General features: G+C 32.4%; 1 protein-coding gene across 1 annotated transcript; it reads right to left on the reverse strand.

The window, feature by feature from the left end:
* Positions 1-2,285: 2,285 nt before the first annotated feature.
* LOC148785066 (beta-glucosidase 12-like) lies at positions 2,286-6,261 on the reverse strand. The gene is made up of 11 exons (XM_088875559.1): positions 6,089-6,261; positions 5,578-5,647; positions 5,161-5,219; positions 4,562-4,637; positions 4,192-4,269; positions 4,007-4,094; positions 3,661-3,919; positions 3,186-3,301; positions 2,844-3,055; positions 2,601-2,632; positions 2,286-2,513 (listed from the first exon to the last, which is right to left on the reverse strand). The coding sequence occupies exons 1-11, from the start codon at positions 6,254-6,256 to the stop codon at positions 2,289-2,291; spliced, it is 1,383 nt and encodes a 460-aa protein (XP_088731685.1). The 5' UTR covers positions 6,257-6,261; the 3' UTR covers positions 2,286-2,288.
* Between the last annotated feature and the right edge of the window lie 8,807 nt (positions 6,262-15,068).

The raw sequence follows: 15,068 nt of genomic DNA on the forward strand, positions 1-15,068 counted from the left end.
ATTAAATAATTTTAAAAAATCAATAACTAATAATTTATAATATTAATTATTAATTACAAAGCATATGTCAATCTAATGTCAGGAATATACAACTTCATATTATTTTTATTATATATATAATATTAGTTTAGTGGTAACATAATCAGTAAACGTATAAAAAATATATATAAAATTATCCAAGTAATTACATAATCTTGGTACAAATATGTACTCACAAATAAATATATAAAATATTTTCAATTGTTAGAAACTATAAATTAATATTAAAATATAACAATAAAATTCAAATGTATTATATATTAAATAATAATTTAGACAAAAATAATAAAAACATGTTAAATTATTGATTATGCTTAGTTTTAGAAACATATTGAAATACCATACTTTTATGAAGCTATAAAATTAAAATATGAGATATTGCTTGAATATAATTCTAATATATTATAAATATTTTATTTATTAACTTGACAAACTATTATATACGTAGTTAAATATATAAAAGTACTTAAAAATAAAAAATAGAAAAAAAAATCTTGAGCCGGCTTACAAGCTTTCGAACAAAAATATATTGGCTTGACCTTGACTCATCAAAGAGCAAGTATCGTTGGCGGCACATCCAATGTGTGTGCTTAAACTTTTAACATATACAAATTGACAATATTTATTATTTTTTTACTTACAATATCTTTATTTAATTATTTTGTTGTGATTATCTGAATTTAGAAATACATCAATATTCGATCTATCTAATTTAAACAATTTATTAATACACCAATTTAATTAATTAACAGTATAGATATAGTTCCAACAGATGATTTGTTTTTTACTTTTGTGAGTTTGTTACTTTTCCAAATAAATAAAAACAATTAATTAATTAAAAATTAAACTTACTCGATGGCTCGGTGAGTCGCCCGAATATGACCATTGTAGAAGTTAATCCTTCCATTGTCATTAATAGCAACTTCAGTAACGTTATTACCATCGGTCATACCTAGAATTAGTATAAAAGAAATTAAATCAAACATCCTCCAACACGGAATTTTCTTTTTATACATTAAATGACTATAGCTTAACAATTATGATAAATTAATATTATCAATCACAATTAAATAAAATCAGTACAAAAAAATTATATTTTAATCACAATTAATCAACATTTATATTATAAATTTTAGATAGGTCAACTTACTTTAGTCATCAACATTTCAAAACTTTTGCTATATTTTGTTATTTAAAATTTTTTGAAATTATAACCCATTCTTCAACATTTTGACTAACATACTTATTTTGTTACTTATGTTCTAATTTCAGAATTTTTTTGAAAACTTTTGCTATATTTTTTTATTTAAACTTTTTTTTTCTAACTTAATTATTCAAGTGCTCTTTTATTTGAAAATTTTAATTTCATTGAATTCATAATAAGCAGATTTATACATCATCGATCAACTTATATCTAGATAATTGACGAATGATATATTTTTCTAATTATAGTAGTTATATGTTTTAAAATTTATTGTGAGGGACCAAATTGCAAATTAAAAATAAAAAGTGAGGGACTAAAAGTCTAAAATTATTTTCTTTGCAAAAGAGAAAATATTTTATAAGGTAAATATGAAAATTACCTACCAAAGGTAAAAACTTGAAGTGATTTGAAAGGATATGAAAGATTTTGAAGTTTGAAATCAAATGTTGGGGATTAAAACAAATTTTACCCATTTAACTACAACTGATATTCTTTTTTCACTTACAAAAACAGTGGTCAATAGTTGTTACATAGTCAGTAGTTAATCAATATTACCATAATTTTTTATTTTTTATTATAGTAATTTTTCAGTTTTTTAAGAGGTGGTTATAGTAACTAACCCTAACAAAAAGTCACATTTCTTCTGATTATATATGATGAGCGTTGATTTGCAAAAAGACTGATATGCCCTTAGCGCCATCCATAAACGACAGCTGGCATTACCAAATTCAAACCAGATCCTATATATGGTAATGATCAGTTAAGTGGCGGGGTTAGCAGATCGGATCGCGGATTCTTAGCCACCAGCGCGATCCTGGCATATTATCTACAATCTATTGCTTGATTGGAGGGCTCAGAAGGCATATGCGCCTGACACGTGGCAAGCAATATATTGAAGGTTTTAACTGTATAAATAAAAGGAGATTCCGATGATGAAGGCAATTTTCATTCTTTAATATTCCTAGATTTTCCTGCCTAAGATTCTTCTCCAATCCCATTCTAACTTGAGCGTCGGAGCACCTTCGTCGGGCTACGACCTGACTAGTTAACGTGTTTTCTGTTCCACAGGTTCTCCTCTTGAAGATTGGGGACGATATGTGATCGAATATACGATTTCGTACCTCATCAATATATAGAATACCACTGTACAAGAATGCTTTAATTTACCAGTTTCTGTTATATAAATGGTTGGATTGTTGTATCTCTCCTTGGTGTAGACCAGAAGATCATGAAGTCCTTTCGGATAATCATCGAAATAGCTCACTGCAGTCTGAAATTATGAGGTTGAGATATTATAAAAATTAATCCGACAACATAATTTATAAACGGCTTATAAGAACTCTAGATGACAACTTACAGGTGTGCCGATGTGTACACCATTGGCTTGAGCTGTCAAACAATTCAGAAAACATAACATCAAAGTTTTGCAGGAATCATTATATCAAAGTGCGACTAAACCATAATTAAGACTGAAATTCAATAAACAAGTTCAAAGTCATAGGTTTGAGTTTCACCAAACATATAAATATTTTTTTTCAATTTATGTAAATTGAATATAATTTATTTTATTATTCTTAATTATACTAATGTCAAAACTTACTTGAAAGACTGGCTCTATTATCCGTTGAGCTGCTAACATTTCCACTAGTGACAACGTGTTTTGCAAAATTCCCCGTATAATAATTAATTCCCACATAATCAAAGGATCCTTTGACCAATGTCTCCTCCTCCTTTGTGAATTTTGGCAATCGATCTCTCACAATGGATCTCATGGTTGTTGGATAATCCCCATAAACTATTGGGTGAATAAACCTACAAATTCAAAAAAAAAAAAAAAAAAAGAATTTTCAGTGCTGGAAATTACCAAACTTGGTTTCAATTTTTGACAATTGACAATTCAAAGTTTGACATTATAAACTTACTTATATGTATATATACTCACCATCCATACATAAAATCAAGAGCTCGTCGTGCTGCTCTAACGTCGAGTCTGCTGCTTGAATATGGTACAAACCAATGAGTTATTAGTACAATTCCTATGTCTCCCTTTTGAATTGCCTGCAACATAAATACTGGCAACTTTAGATTAATCAAGAACTTTAAATTCAGGGTACGTAGAATAATGAATCAAGTATATTAGGTTTACACGGTTGAGATCATCATGAGTTTGAATTTCTTGATGTAAATGGATATTTTTTTTATTTTATATGAATTTGATATACTTCATTATTTAATTGTTGTTTACGTATAATCTTATGACAAATTTACTGCTAGAACTAAGATTTTATCAACAAACGAACTAAATATAGTGCTTGTATGATGCCTTTGATTTAACTCGACTCATTTTAACTCTTATCATCCGATTACCATTTGTATATGCACAAAATTGTTCTGTGCATGAAACGAGAATAATTAACCTGATATTTCTCCCTGTATAGTTTGACAGCTGTTGCGTGGCAAAGAAGTAAATTATGACCGACGATATAAGGTTCAGTTGCTGAATTCCCTTCCGCACAGATAGCCCTGTTGGAGCATCTCCCGGGGGCTGCGTTGCCAGTGAGGCCTCCATCATAGCCACCACTGGAGAATATATACGGCTCATTAAGTGTCGCCCAATGCTTAACACGATCCCCAAACTCCTTGAAGCAAAGCTCCGCAAAATCTTTATAATCATCACTGCCACCATAATATATAATACTCAGTTCTTCTTTTATTCTCACGCATGTATTACTTTAATAGTAATTATATGTAAATTTGACTTACATAATGTGAGGACTTAGAAATCCCAAGTATTCATCTTGTAAGGCTTGGGGAAGATCCCAGTGAAATATAGTTACAAATGGAGTTATACCTGTCCATTTATTTCAAGTGACAAATAAAACAAGAAAACTTAAAAACATGGAGTTCGACAAATAATTTAAGAAGACAAGATATATGAATTTAGTCACCATTTGCAAGAAGCTCGTTGATGACATTGTTGTAAAAGTCGATTCCTTCCTGGTTCACTCCCCCACTTAACTTCCCACCTGCGGGGTATATTATATTAAGTATATATGTAAGAATAAAAAATAAAATCAAGAGAGGGGTTTGATTAATTTTTTCTTTTTTTTTAAAAAAAAAAAATTTCCATATCTTAATTGTAGGACATTTTTTTAATTTATTAGTCTTAAATCTTATTTGTTTCTTAAAAAAATTAAAATATTTGGATGAATTACGTAAGCTCATTTTTAAATTATAAAAGGTATCTTAGGAACTCCTTGAATTAATTTTCTAAATGGGCTTATAAGATTTTAAAATCTTCTCTTTGATTTTACGTACTTGGTAATACTCGTGACCAAGAAATGGACATTCTGAAAGCATCGAATCCGATATCCTTTAGCAACTTCACGTCCTCCTGCCACATCATATTTTCACTAACAATTAATAATCAAAGCAGTGGGAAAAAAATTCAAACGCAAGATGAATCGATTAAACTTATTTACAGGTAAAAAAAGAATAAATGTGCCGTCGATATTTAATTAAAATTATTTATAAAATTTTATAAATTCAAATATCTTATAAAATGTTACATTTTGTTTTTAAAGTATTTGACTATATTATTATAAAAGAAAATATTTTATCGTACCAATTTTTGAATACTCAAATTTATCCTTAAATTCATTTCTTATCATATTTTTTTTTCTTCATCTTACATCATAGTTTTTTTGACGACTGATATTCATAAATAACTTTCTCTTTGATCACTTAATTTTTTCAGTGATTTTTTATTTAGACACATTTAAAGTTAAAATATGTAAGCAGTTATGACAACTCTCTTTTATTAAATTATATAAACAAATAATATAATAAAATTCAGCTTTATTAAATTATACATACTGCTTTATCGAAGACAAATTTATTTAGAATCCAGAAACTACCTTGTACGGATGATAGAAGTCGACCGCCACGTCACCGTTGCTGCGGTCAGCGATTCTCTCTGTAAACTTGTCAAGATTGTAAGTAATAGATTATATAACTTTAACTTTTAGATGCAAAAAAAAAAAAACAAAAAAAAGAAATGCAATACATAGAACTAATTGGGTAAGCAAAATGTGGATAGACTATAATATGGGAAAGTTTAGTTTGGGTCGCCTTGACTAAACTTAATCTAATATATAGCAAGTGCAATGCATCTTTATCGTATGATTGGTGTACAGTTCAAAAAAAGTGGACAATCATATTCATTTACTTTAATATTTGAATTGATGAAATTAATATTTCAAAATTCTTGGTGTAAATCCTTTAGATTTATAGGAGTTTAAAGAAAGGAAAAATTGTGCGTCACAAAAATGAACCTGGAAATTGGTGGGCGTAAGTGTCCCATATACTTGGTGCTCTCCCATCTTCAGACGCAGCGCCTTCATACTACCAAACAATTAAACCAAACAGAAAGATCAGACGTAAAGCCCAAAGGTTTGCATGAATGAAAAAAATTAGGGTTTATGGGACGTAAAACGAAGGGCAAAATGTTTTTCTAGTCCTATAAATGAGGGCAGATTTTTTTTTTGTACCACGACTGTGGTAAGTGACGTTTTTAGTCCTATAAAATTCAAAATCAGGTCCTTTTAGTCCCAAAAAATGTGATTTTGAGCCTTTTTAGTCCCAGAACCACAACGTACGACGTACGTGATTATTTGGGATTAAAAGTACGCAATTATGAATTTTATGGAACTAAAAACGACACCTGGCATAGTTGTAGTACTAAAATATATTTTGTCCTTATTTTATGAAACTAAAAAAACATTTTGCTGTGAATTACAAATGCAAGTCAAAGAGAAAGTAATGCAGACGGAGATGTTTAATTACTTGATAAGCAGACGAGGAAGCTCCGAATACAAAGCCTTTGGGGAAGCTGGTGCGGGTGAGATTGAGCGAAGTGTCGTTTGTTGCTCCAAACCCTGTGCTTGCAAATGATGAGCAAATGATCAGAAATAGTACAACTTGTAGAGTGATGCAGCCGCGTTGAGCTGCCATGGCTTTGCTTGTTTCAAGATGCCAGTGAGAGTTTCATTCGATGGTCCATTATATAGACGTGGAGAGGCCTTTGATATGTCAACTTGTGTGATCATGCAGATGCAATACGTTGAGGGAAACTGTAATTTAATACTAGAGTTTGGTGATACTGATTTCATACTTTTTAAAATATTCTTGTAATTTAGTGGTTATATGCATCACGTTATTAAGTTTTAGACGGAAAAGCAATGTGTGTTGCTTGTCGTTAGAAAAATTTTAATTTTTTATCCCAAAAGTTAGGTCTTGTTCGATTTTGATCGTAGTGATTACGGGAATTCATTTTAAGGATAATAACTTTTATTTTTTCTTATTTTTTGTCCATCCATCAAATAATTGAATGGAAACGAGGCAAATTCTTCATTTTTTTTAAGCCAACAGACTTCCTAAGGCCCTAATCCATTTTTTCCCAACTTTCTCTTTCAAAATCTCTCATGAAAAAATGGTAATCTCAGCCTATTGTTATTTTTAAATCTCACCCTACATCTGAATCACAAATAATGAGAGCTCTCACGCTTTCCTATTACAATAATGCATGATAGTTGATTTAGCAGCAGTGCAACACTTGTTCAAGTTATACTTGAGGAACAATTGCCCATTTTCGCCAAATATTTCACAATAGGATGAAAAGTGAGGAACAAAAATATAAATTATAACTCACGCTGAAGTTTCGAAGAAATAGAAAATTATAATTTTTTTAAACATTTAAAAAAATATAAAAAAATTCTTAGGTGAGTATATATAGTATATAATTCATAGTGCATATTAGTGCATAAAAATACTTTTTAAAAATTTAAAATATATATACTAGGGAAAAAGTATCATTTTAGTCCGCTAAGTATACCTAATTTTAATTTTAGTTCGATAACTATGTCCATATTTGTTTAAGTCTAGTAACTTACGAAATTGCCTAATTTTAGTTATCTGACAGATTTTCGAACAATTTTACCCCTATGCAACTTTTAAAAGGTAGTTTGAGTCCATATACACTCATTTCACATTTTTCGGTAATACTCGCTAGAAATGGTATCAGAACCTAGGTTTATTGAAAAAATATATGATTGTATTACATTTTGATATTATTTATCCACTAATGAAGGAGACTCTTCGAGAGAAAATGGAATCGAACGAAAGTTCGAGTTATTCTGAAAATAGGGAATATTTTCAGATTCTGATAATACAAAAAAGAGAATTTCTCATGGAAATTTTTGACAAGCGTTAAAATAGTCCCACGAGGATTGATCCAATGGCTGAAAATTTTTTAGGTTCGACAAGTACTACAAGGGAATGCAGTGAGGCGTCTACACTCCACTGAAGTTCATGGTAGAATCCCAGCCAGGAGAAGCGGAATGATTCCTTCATAATTTTAGTTCTAAAAATTATGACTGATTGGAAAGAACTCGAGCTGGATATATAAAAAATCTCCCAAGATATAAGGGAGATACGAAACATAGTTCAAGACTATGGTCAGATAAATTAATTATTTTATCAGTTGAAAGAGTTTACTAACTACATAAAAAAAATTAATCACAATTTATAAATGTAGAATAATTTTTCTTTTTATATAGTGGCACGCAACCTACGTGCATAATTACCTTCCAATAATGGCAACATTGACATAAAGTCAACTTTGATTTCACAATGCTACATACGCTTAATATATAATATATATATATATATGTATAGAATATTTGGATGTAAACATTTTAATTTTTTAAATTAAATATATCATTATTATCAGCACATTCTATGCACAGAACACTTGGCACATGATGTGTTGAATTTAACCTCGTCAAAATCATATGATTCGAGCATAGAATACTTCAAGATGACCGGTATGGTCCCAGCATTTTCTATTATTTTGGGGGGTTAAATGTAATTTACTTCCTATATTAATAAAAAAGTGTAAAAAAATAAAGTGCAATTCACTCTCTTATGATTAAAAATTTATACAACTTTAACATTCCTGTTTAAATTGACGGAGGGATTGTATCATTTTTTAAATCACAAAGGGATTGTTTGTACTTTATTATTTTACAAAAGTTTGTTGCATTTTCTCATTAACACATAGGATAAATTGTATTTAACTTATTATTTTGGTTACACTTTTTTTTCTATAAGAGTATGATCTGTCCTCACGAACTCCCACGACTGCATTATATGTAATCTTTGTATATCACCGAAAGAAGTACAAATTTTTGCTTCCAAACAATCATTAGCTATTGTTTTTGCAAGTGATGCGGAAATATTTATCATAGCTGACAGCTAAAAATTATGACAAATACTGATTTATCATGATAAAAGTTCAAGTTTTTACATTAGTTTTATTTAACTGTGGTTAATAATATTGATTTACTGTGATTTTTTAATCATGATTGTTTATAATTTAGAGAAAAGATAATGTTTTTTTCGTATTGTATATTAAAAATTGACGGAGGGAGGTACATTATATCATTTTTTAAATCACAAAGAGAATTTTTGTACTTTATTTTTCGACGAAAGTTTTATGCACTTTCTCATTAACACATAAGGGTAAATTATATTTAAAATATAATTTTTAAAAGAATAATTATTGTCGAGGCTTTATTATTTTTCTACATCATATGAAGTAGAAATTCAAAATAGATATTCAATTAAAAAAAAGAAGGAAAGTTTAATTTTTTTAAAAAAGAAATATAAATGGAAAAAATTCTATTTTTTAAAATTTAATAACTAATCAAAACTAAGTATTTGTCAAAAGTCCCAAAAAAATGAAGCAACATTTTTTTTATTATATTTTATTATTAAATTGTTATAATTAAATTACATTCTTTTAAGCATAAATGTGGAAAGAGGAAAAAGGCAAAGTGGAAAAATTGATCTTCGTGAAAAAATAAAAAATAATCAACCAATTTAATAATGACTGAATATATGAATTATGAAAATTATGTCAATTTTAAGTGGGAAGACATATAAGGAAAAAAATTTAATCCTAATTAACTTAGACTAATTAATGAAATAGTGTATTATTCAGTGAGAGTGTTTGCATGAGTTTTAAAAAAGAGTTTTTCTAATTTTGACTCTAATAAAGTATTGTTAAAGTGTTAATTGGATGCCAACTTATACTTCTGAAATTACTTAAAAAAGCGGTTTTAGGTCAAGGGTGCTTTTAACTATTTTGGCTTTTTTATAAATAAATTTAACTTTATTTTTTAATATTTTAACCTTATTTTAATATTATTTAATTAACTTTATCATTTTTATTTTATCTTTAAAATTGCATATTTAAAGTTGATATTAAAATTTTTAAATAATCTATATAATTTACAATAATTGAATTTACACTTTCATACATTAAATATCTTAAAATTTTTATATCTTATTTGCTATATTATCTAATTATATTATTCCTATATTATCAAGAAATACAAATTAAATGGCTATTTACTTAATTAATAAAATAATTTTTCTTTGCAATCATGCAAGTTTAATTATTATATATGAATCACCAATTATATTACTTAGTGGGAGTATTATTAAATTAAATATTTACTTTTTCTATTAATATTTTAAAAAAATAAACATAAAGTTTACTAGTTGAGATAAAATTTATTATTTTTTATGAAAAATTGACAAACAACAAGCGTAAATATAAGAACCAATAGTATCTTTTTAATAAATAAAAATTATATGTTCTCTTTGCATGAGAGTCCTATGTTCTCTCAACATGAGAATCCTACCAGCACTAAATCACTTCTTGTCCGTCAGGGAGGGTTTCTCCGTGAATTTTTAAGCCGTTGGCTTCGGGGAATCATCGACATTGTGGGGGTCTTCGTTTCTTAGCGGTGCTTTCTGTGCCTCTAGTATTTTTGTGTGCTTTGTTTAGTGATTTTTCTCTGGTGTTTACTTTTTTTGTGGTTTTTTTGTTCATGTGTTTGGATTATATTTTCTCAATTTTTTCGTATTTCGTTATTTTATCCCTTCTCTTCTCATCTTATTTCGTATCTGTGATGCGTTTACTTTTCTTCCAATTTCCTTCGTGGTTCTTTCTTTGTCTAGTAGGTTGCAATTCATTCGGGACATACAACGGCCTTGTTTTGTGGTCAATGATTGCACATCCCCCTAGTGACCGCGGATTTGTTTCCTCTGGTAGTGAAGGATGCTTTTTGCAATAAATTAGGGAAAAACTTTAATAGAAATGGAGGATGCTAGGGTAGTGATTCCCGACGGTCTTTGGTCTGCTGACTCATAGTTCTATAACTTGTTCTAGGTCGGGTAGCTCCTGTTGACCAAGCAACCTAAGTTCGAGGCTGCCCTTGTCTCCCTACTTACAAATATGCTGAATTCGATTAAGGCTCTTGAGATGAGGAATCTGGCTGAGGGTGATTTTTAATCCGCTTTCATCGCATCCTACATCGTAATAAGGCCTTGGAGGGGTGCTCATGGAGTTTCGAGAAAAACACGTTGATCCTTAATAGCATTGACGTGAATGAAAATCCTTTAGGTGTTGACCTTAATTAGTGTGAATTCTCTATCCACATCCATAACTTGCCATTGAGGAAAATGAACTTGGGGATTGTGACACTTATTAGGAATAAGTTGGGAAAGTTTCGTGACATGGATATGGAGAAATCGGGCCGGTCTTGGGCTGCTGCTCTACAGAGACGGATTGCAATTAATGTCACTCCCCCTCTTATCTGAGCACTTCGTGTCTGTACTACCATGGGGGAGGAATTGCTTGTTTCTTTCACGTATGAGCTGCTTCAAAATGTCAGTTATCTTTGTGATTGCCTTGGGTATAGCTAAAAATTCTACGAGATATGTTTTTAGGATAATTTTTAGGACTCGGGAGATGAGACGCCATATGGTTTGTGGCTTCGAGCTCCAGTAAACATTTGGGGCCGGTTTGTAAGGGGCAGGGTGCTACTTCAAATCAACAACAACGTAGTTGTGGTTCCACTCCATTACGAGGACAAACTGTGTTTGGAGGAGGTTTTAGTGACTTTTGGGGGCCAGCATTATCCAGTGTAGGAAAAGGGAAGGGTGTAACTTGCAAGGAGCAACCTCTTGTTTACCAGCAGCGGACTTTTAGGACCAACTCCCTTGGATTAGTTGAGGGCTAACCGGCATACACTCTTGCATACTTCACCAACGGACAGCATGGAATCCAACATCCCAAAAATATGGCCTGAAGAACAACGACAAAGTATAAAGTGGATGCTACGGGGGGTGACCAAATTCAAGTTGATGCTCAAGACCCTTCGTTTGGATGACAAGTCGCCACCAAATCTAATGCGGCTCTGGCACTAGCGGAAGAGGTTCTAGTCCAGGTTCCAGTTTGTTTTTCCACAGTTGCTAGTACTTCGACGGTGCGATGTCGGCATGGGCAAAGGCGTATCACGAGAAGTGGGTTGATTATTTGTAAAAGGAGTCGAGAGGCAGTCATACAGGCTTCTGGGAATGGATTATTTAGGAAGGATAAAAGCCGTCATCTACTTGATGAGGAATCTGATATATTATTGGCAGAGGTTGCTAGGAAATCCTACCGCTTGTCATGAAACTCTTAGTTTGAAACTTTCAGGGATTGTGGTTGCTTTGGACATTTCATACACTTGACGAGCTCATTCAGCTCCATAACCTCGCTTTAGCCTTCCTCTTCGAGACTAAGTGCAAGAAACGTTAATGTGAAACTCTTAAGGAGAAATATAATATTTTCAGCATTAATGTGGATATGCGTGGCAAGGGGGTGGGTTGATGCTGCTTTGGAGGAAGGATGTTAATCTGGTTATTCATTCGTTTTCGTGCTCACATATTGATGCCGGTGTGTTTAATGAAGAAGGTATTATAGGGTGCAGATTTATGGTTATCTATGGCCAACCAGAAGTGGGTAGAAGGGAGGAAACATGGCGCCTGTTGCGAACGATGAGCGGTTTTTCTAACCAGTCTTGGCTCTGTGTGGGAGATTTCAATGATATACTGCTCCTGGAGGAGAAGACAGGTGCTCCAAGGACTAGGAAACAAATTGAAGACCTTTGGGCTTGCCTTTCGAATTGCCACTTGTATGACGTTTGTTATCATGGTGATAAGTTTACGTGGTGCAATCGACGAGAAGCGCCTGATACTGTTTTCGTGTGCCTTGATCCGGCTCATGCAACAATATGATGGTATTCTTGGTTATCGATGTTGGAATAAGTGACCGAAAATCAATTAGATAGGCGATTTTGAGAACCATTCAATCAATCTTTACTTGAGCAATATTAACTTGACGAATCTGGTAAGTATTCTTCATCGGCACACGTATATGTTGTGTTTACAAAATTACGTTAAGCACTGCTCTGACGTCACAATAGATGCCCACAGACCACTTTAATATCCGTGCAACAGTTGGACTGTGCATTAGATGACGGTCATGAAATCAACTGCTAAAAGTTGGGTCTGAAATGTTCCAAGTCAAGGACCTCAAGAATGGGCATTGAGTGTCCTATGGACTTGCATTAAGAGTCACATTCACTTGATGAGTGTCGTGTTTCATCGGCGATAGATGTGGGACGTCTGTACAATCTTAATGGATCAATTAACTATGTGTTGACTCGACTGAACTGCCTCGCGAAGATTGTCATATGAAAGCCTTATAGGCTTGGTCGGTATGGCTCGAATCCTCGACTCCGATAGTACGGGAGTAGTCCTCAGACTTGAGAAATTACGGCAGTCACGCGCATAAGATAAATATATCTTGGGGTCTGTGTAAGAAGTCACAGTGTCACGGACACGATCATCATAAGCCTTATCTAGTATAGTCGGAGCATGTAGCAAGGACGGTGAGTTCCAAAAGAGGATCCGTCTCCAGTCAAAACGTGTCAAAGTTATCTCCTACGCACTTGGAGATGCGTTTGCGTTCTATAAAACTGTGACCACAATCATTGGTCGAATAGGAAAAAGAAGTTCTTATGTCGAGCAATTTGACGTAGCGCGATCTCAAGTATTAAGGATAGACGCCTGGTCCAGGATGAAAATCTACACCCAATTCCATGCCCTAGACTAAGGGCAAGGAACGGTAGACGGAAGGACCATACCCCTATGGACTCGAGAGCCTAAAAGTTCACATGGATATTAGCCTAGTCTTTAGTCCTATGGACCGTTGCTAGACGGCGACACATGCTGACGGGCTTTCTTGAGCAAGGGTTGATCGAGAATTATTAATTAAATTAAATTATGATAGTGTTTGACACTAACCCAAGTCTAGTTGAAAGGTGAACCTAAAGAGTCGCACACAAATTACTGAGAAGGGATGAGGAATTAATTCCATAAGTAATTGGATTACTTGTAAATGAGAAGGATCCATTGGATGGAAGAACCCAAGAATAAACTAATATGATTAATTTAAGTGAGCTTTAATTAAAATAAATTTAATTAAAATTATTAGGCCTCGTATTTTATTTAATAAAATCGGCCAATGAAAACCCATAATTAAGTTGGTGCAAATTCTAGAAAAGGAAATTATTGACTAACAAAATCACTTTTGGAAAGTGCAAATGTTAGTCATCCTTATTTGAAATAAAGGATTTTATTACCTTATGGATGATAGAATGAACCTAAACACATTCTAATACATCCATTCACGATATATATATATATATATGTATATTAGTTATTTGCAATTATTAATGAATACATAACAAAAACACAAAAATAATTTCCTACACCTAACTTCACTCGGCCGCCCCTCTCATGAACATACTTGGTGTGTTTTTCTCCCCAATTTCTTTTCTAGCAAACTGAGTAGAGGGATCCCAAATTTCCAATATGGTGTGGACGCAACTTTAGAGAGCTTCTACGTTGAAGTTTTGCGTGAACGGATCAAACGAAGGAGGTTCAAAATAAATCATGAAAAAGGTAATTCTTGATTTACATTTTTTATTACCTCTCGTTTTTTTTTTCAACCATTAGTCCGGTTTAATTTTATTGATGTTTTTTAATTAACTATATAGAATGTCCAGGAACTCCAAAGGTACACCCTTGGAATTATGGTTTTATTATGTTTCGATTAATTTTCTTCTTTTTAATATTACCGGTTCCGCTTGTGCATTCCCGGGATCGACCCATTCACATTTTGCGGTGCTTTCATACGAATGCACAAGTTGTGACAGACACAACTAGGGGATTTGACCTCAATCCCTTGATTATCCACCGAAATGCTACTGCCGAACAGAGTTTAATTAGCAGAGGAAAATATTCTGATCTGAAGCTATGTGGACACGGGCAATAGGGTGTGAGGATCTCATTCAAAGGTTGTGGGGTTGTGGCATGGACTGCCCAGTAGGTCATTTGGTTATGAAGAGTCTATCCAGCACTAGAGCAAGGTTAATTAGTTGGGACAGATTGCACTTTAGGTCATGTTTGATGAAGGGTTAAGGAATTAGAGGAGCAATGGCAGACGTTGGATATAGATCCAATCAGCTTCAAGGATAGGTAGAAACGGGATGCACTGAGACGCAAATTGGAGGAATTGTTGTCCCAAGAGGAACTTATGTGGAAGCAACGAGGAAAGGCTATTGGCTCCATGAGGGGACATAAATACCACTTATTTTCGTGCAAAGGCGAGTGTTAGATATAGTAAAAACTCAATTTTTCACCTATAAAATAATGATGGTATTTGGAGCTCTTCGTTGGAAGATACGCAATAGATGATTTCTAATTGTTTCAAAAATCTATTTTAGTCGACGTATACTTTAAACGAGGACATTGATGCGACTGTTGGGGGGATGGCGGCACGAATCAGTAAAGACATGAACAAGGC

The sequence above is a fragment of the Sesamum indicum genome, linkage group LG11, assembly GCF_026168435.1.
Source record: "Sesamum indicum cultivar Baizhima isolate 11 linkage group LG11, ASM2616843v1, whole genome shotgun sequence".
In the NCBI taxonomy this organism is placed as follows: domain Eukaryota; kingdom Viridiplantae; phylum Streptophyta; class Magnoliopsida; order Lamiales; family Pedaliaceae; genus Sesamum; species Sesamum indicum.

Excerpts from the sequence above, each read along its gene's own strand:
- LOC148785066 (XM_088875559.1), bottom strand. The coding sequence starts at position 6,256 with ATGGCAGCTCAACGCGGCTGCATCACTCTACAAGTTGTACTATTTCTG. Across the intron at positions 5,220-5,577 it reads TTACGCCCACCAATTTCCAG|AGAGAATCGCTGACCGCAGC; the intron begins GTTCATTTTTGT and ends ACAAGTTTACAG. Across the intron at positions 2,514-2,600 it reads GTGTACACATCGGCACACCT|ACTGCAGTGAGCTATTTCGA; the intron begins GTAAGTTGTCAT and ends TCATAATTTCAG.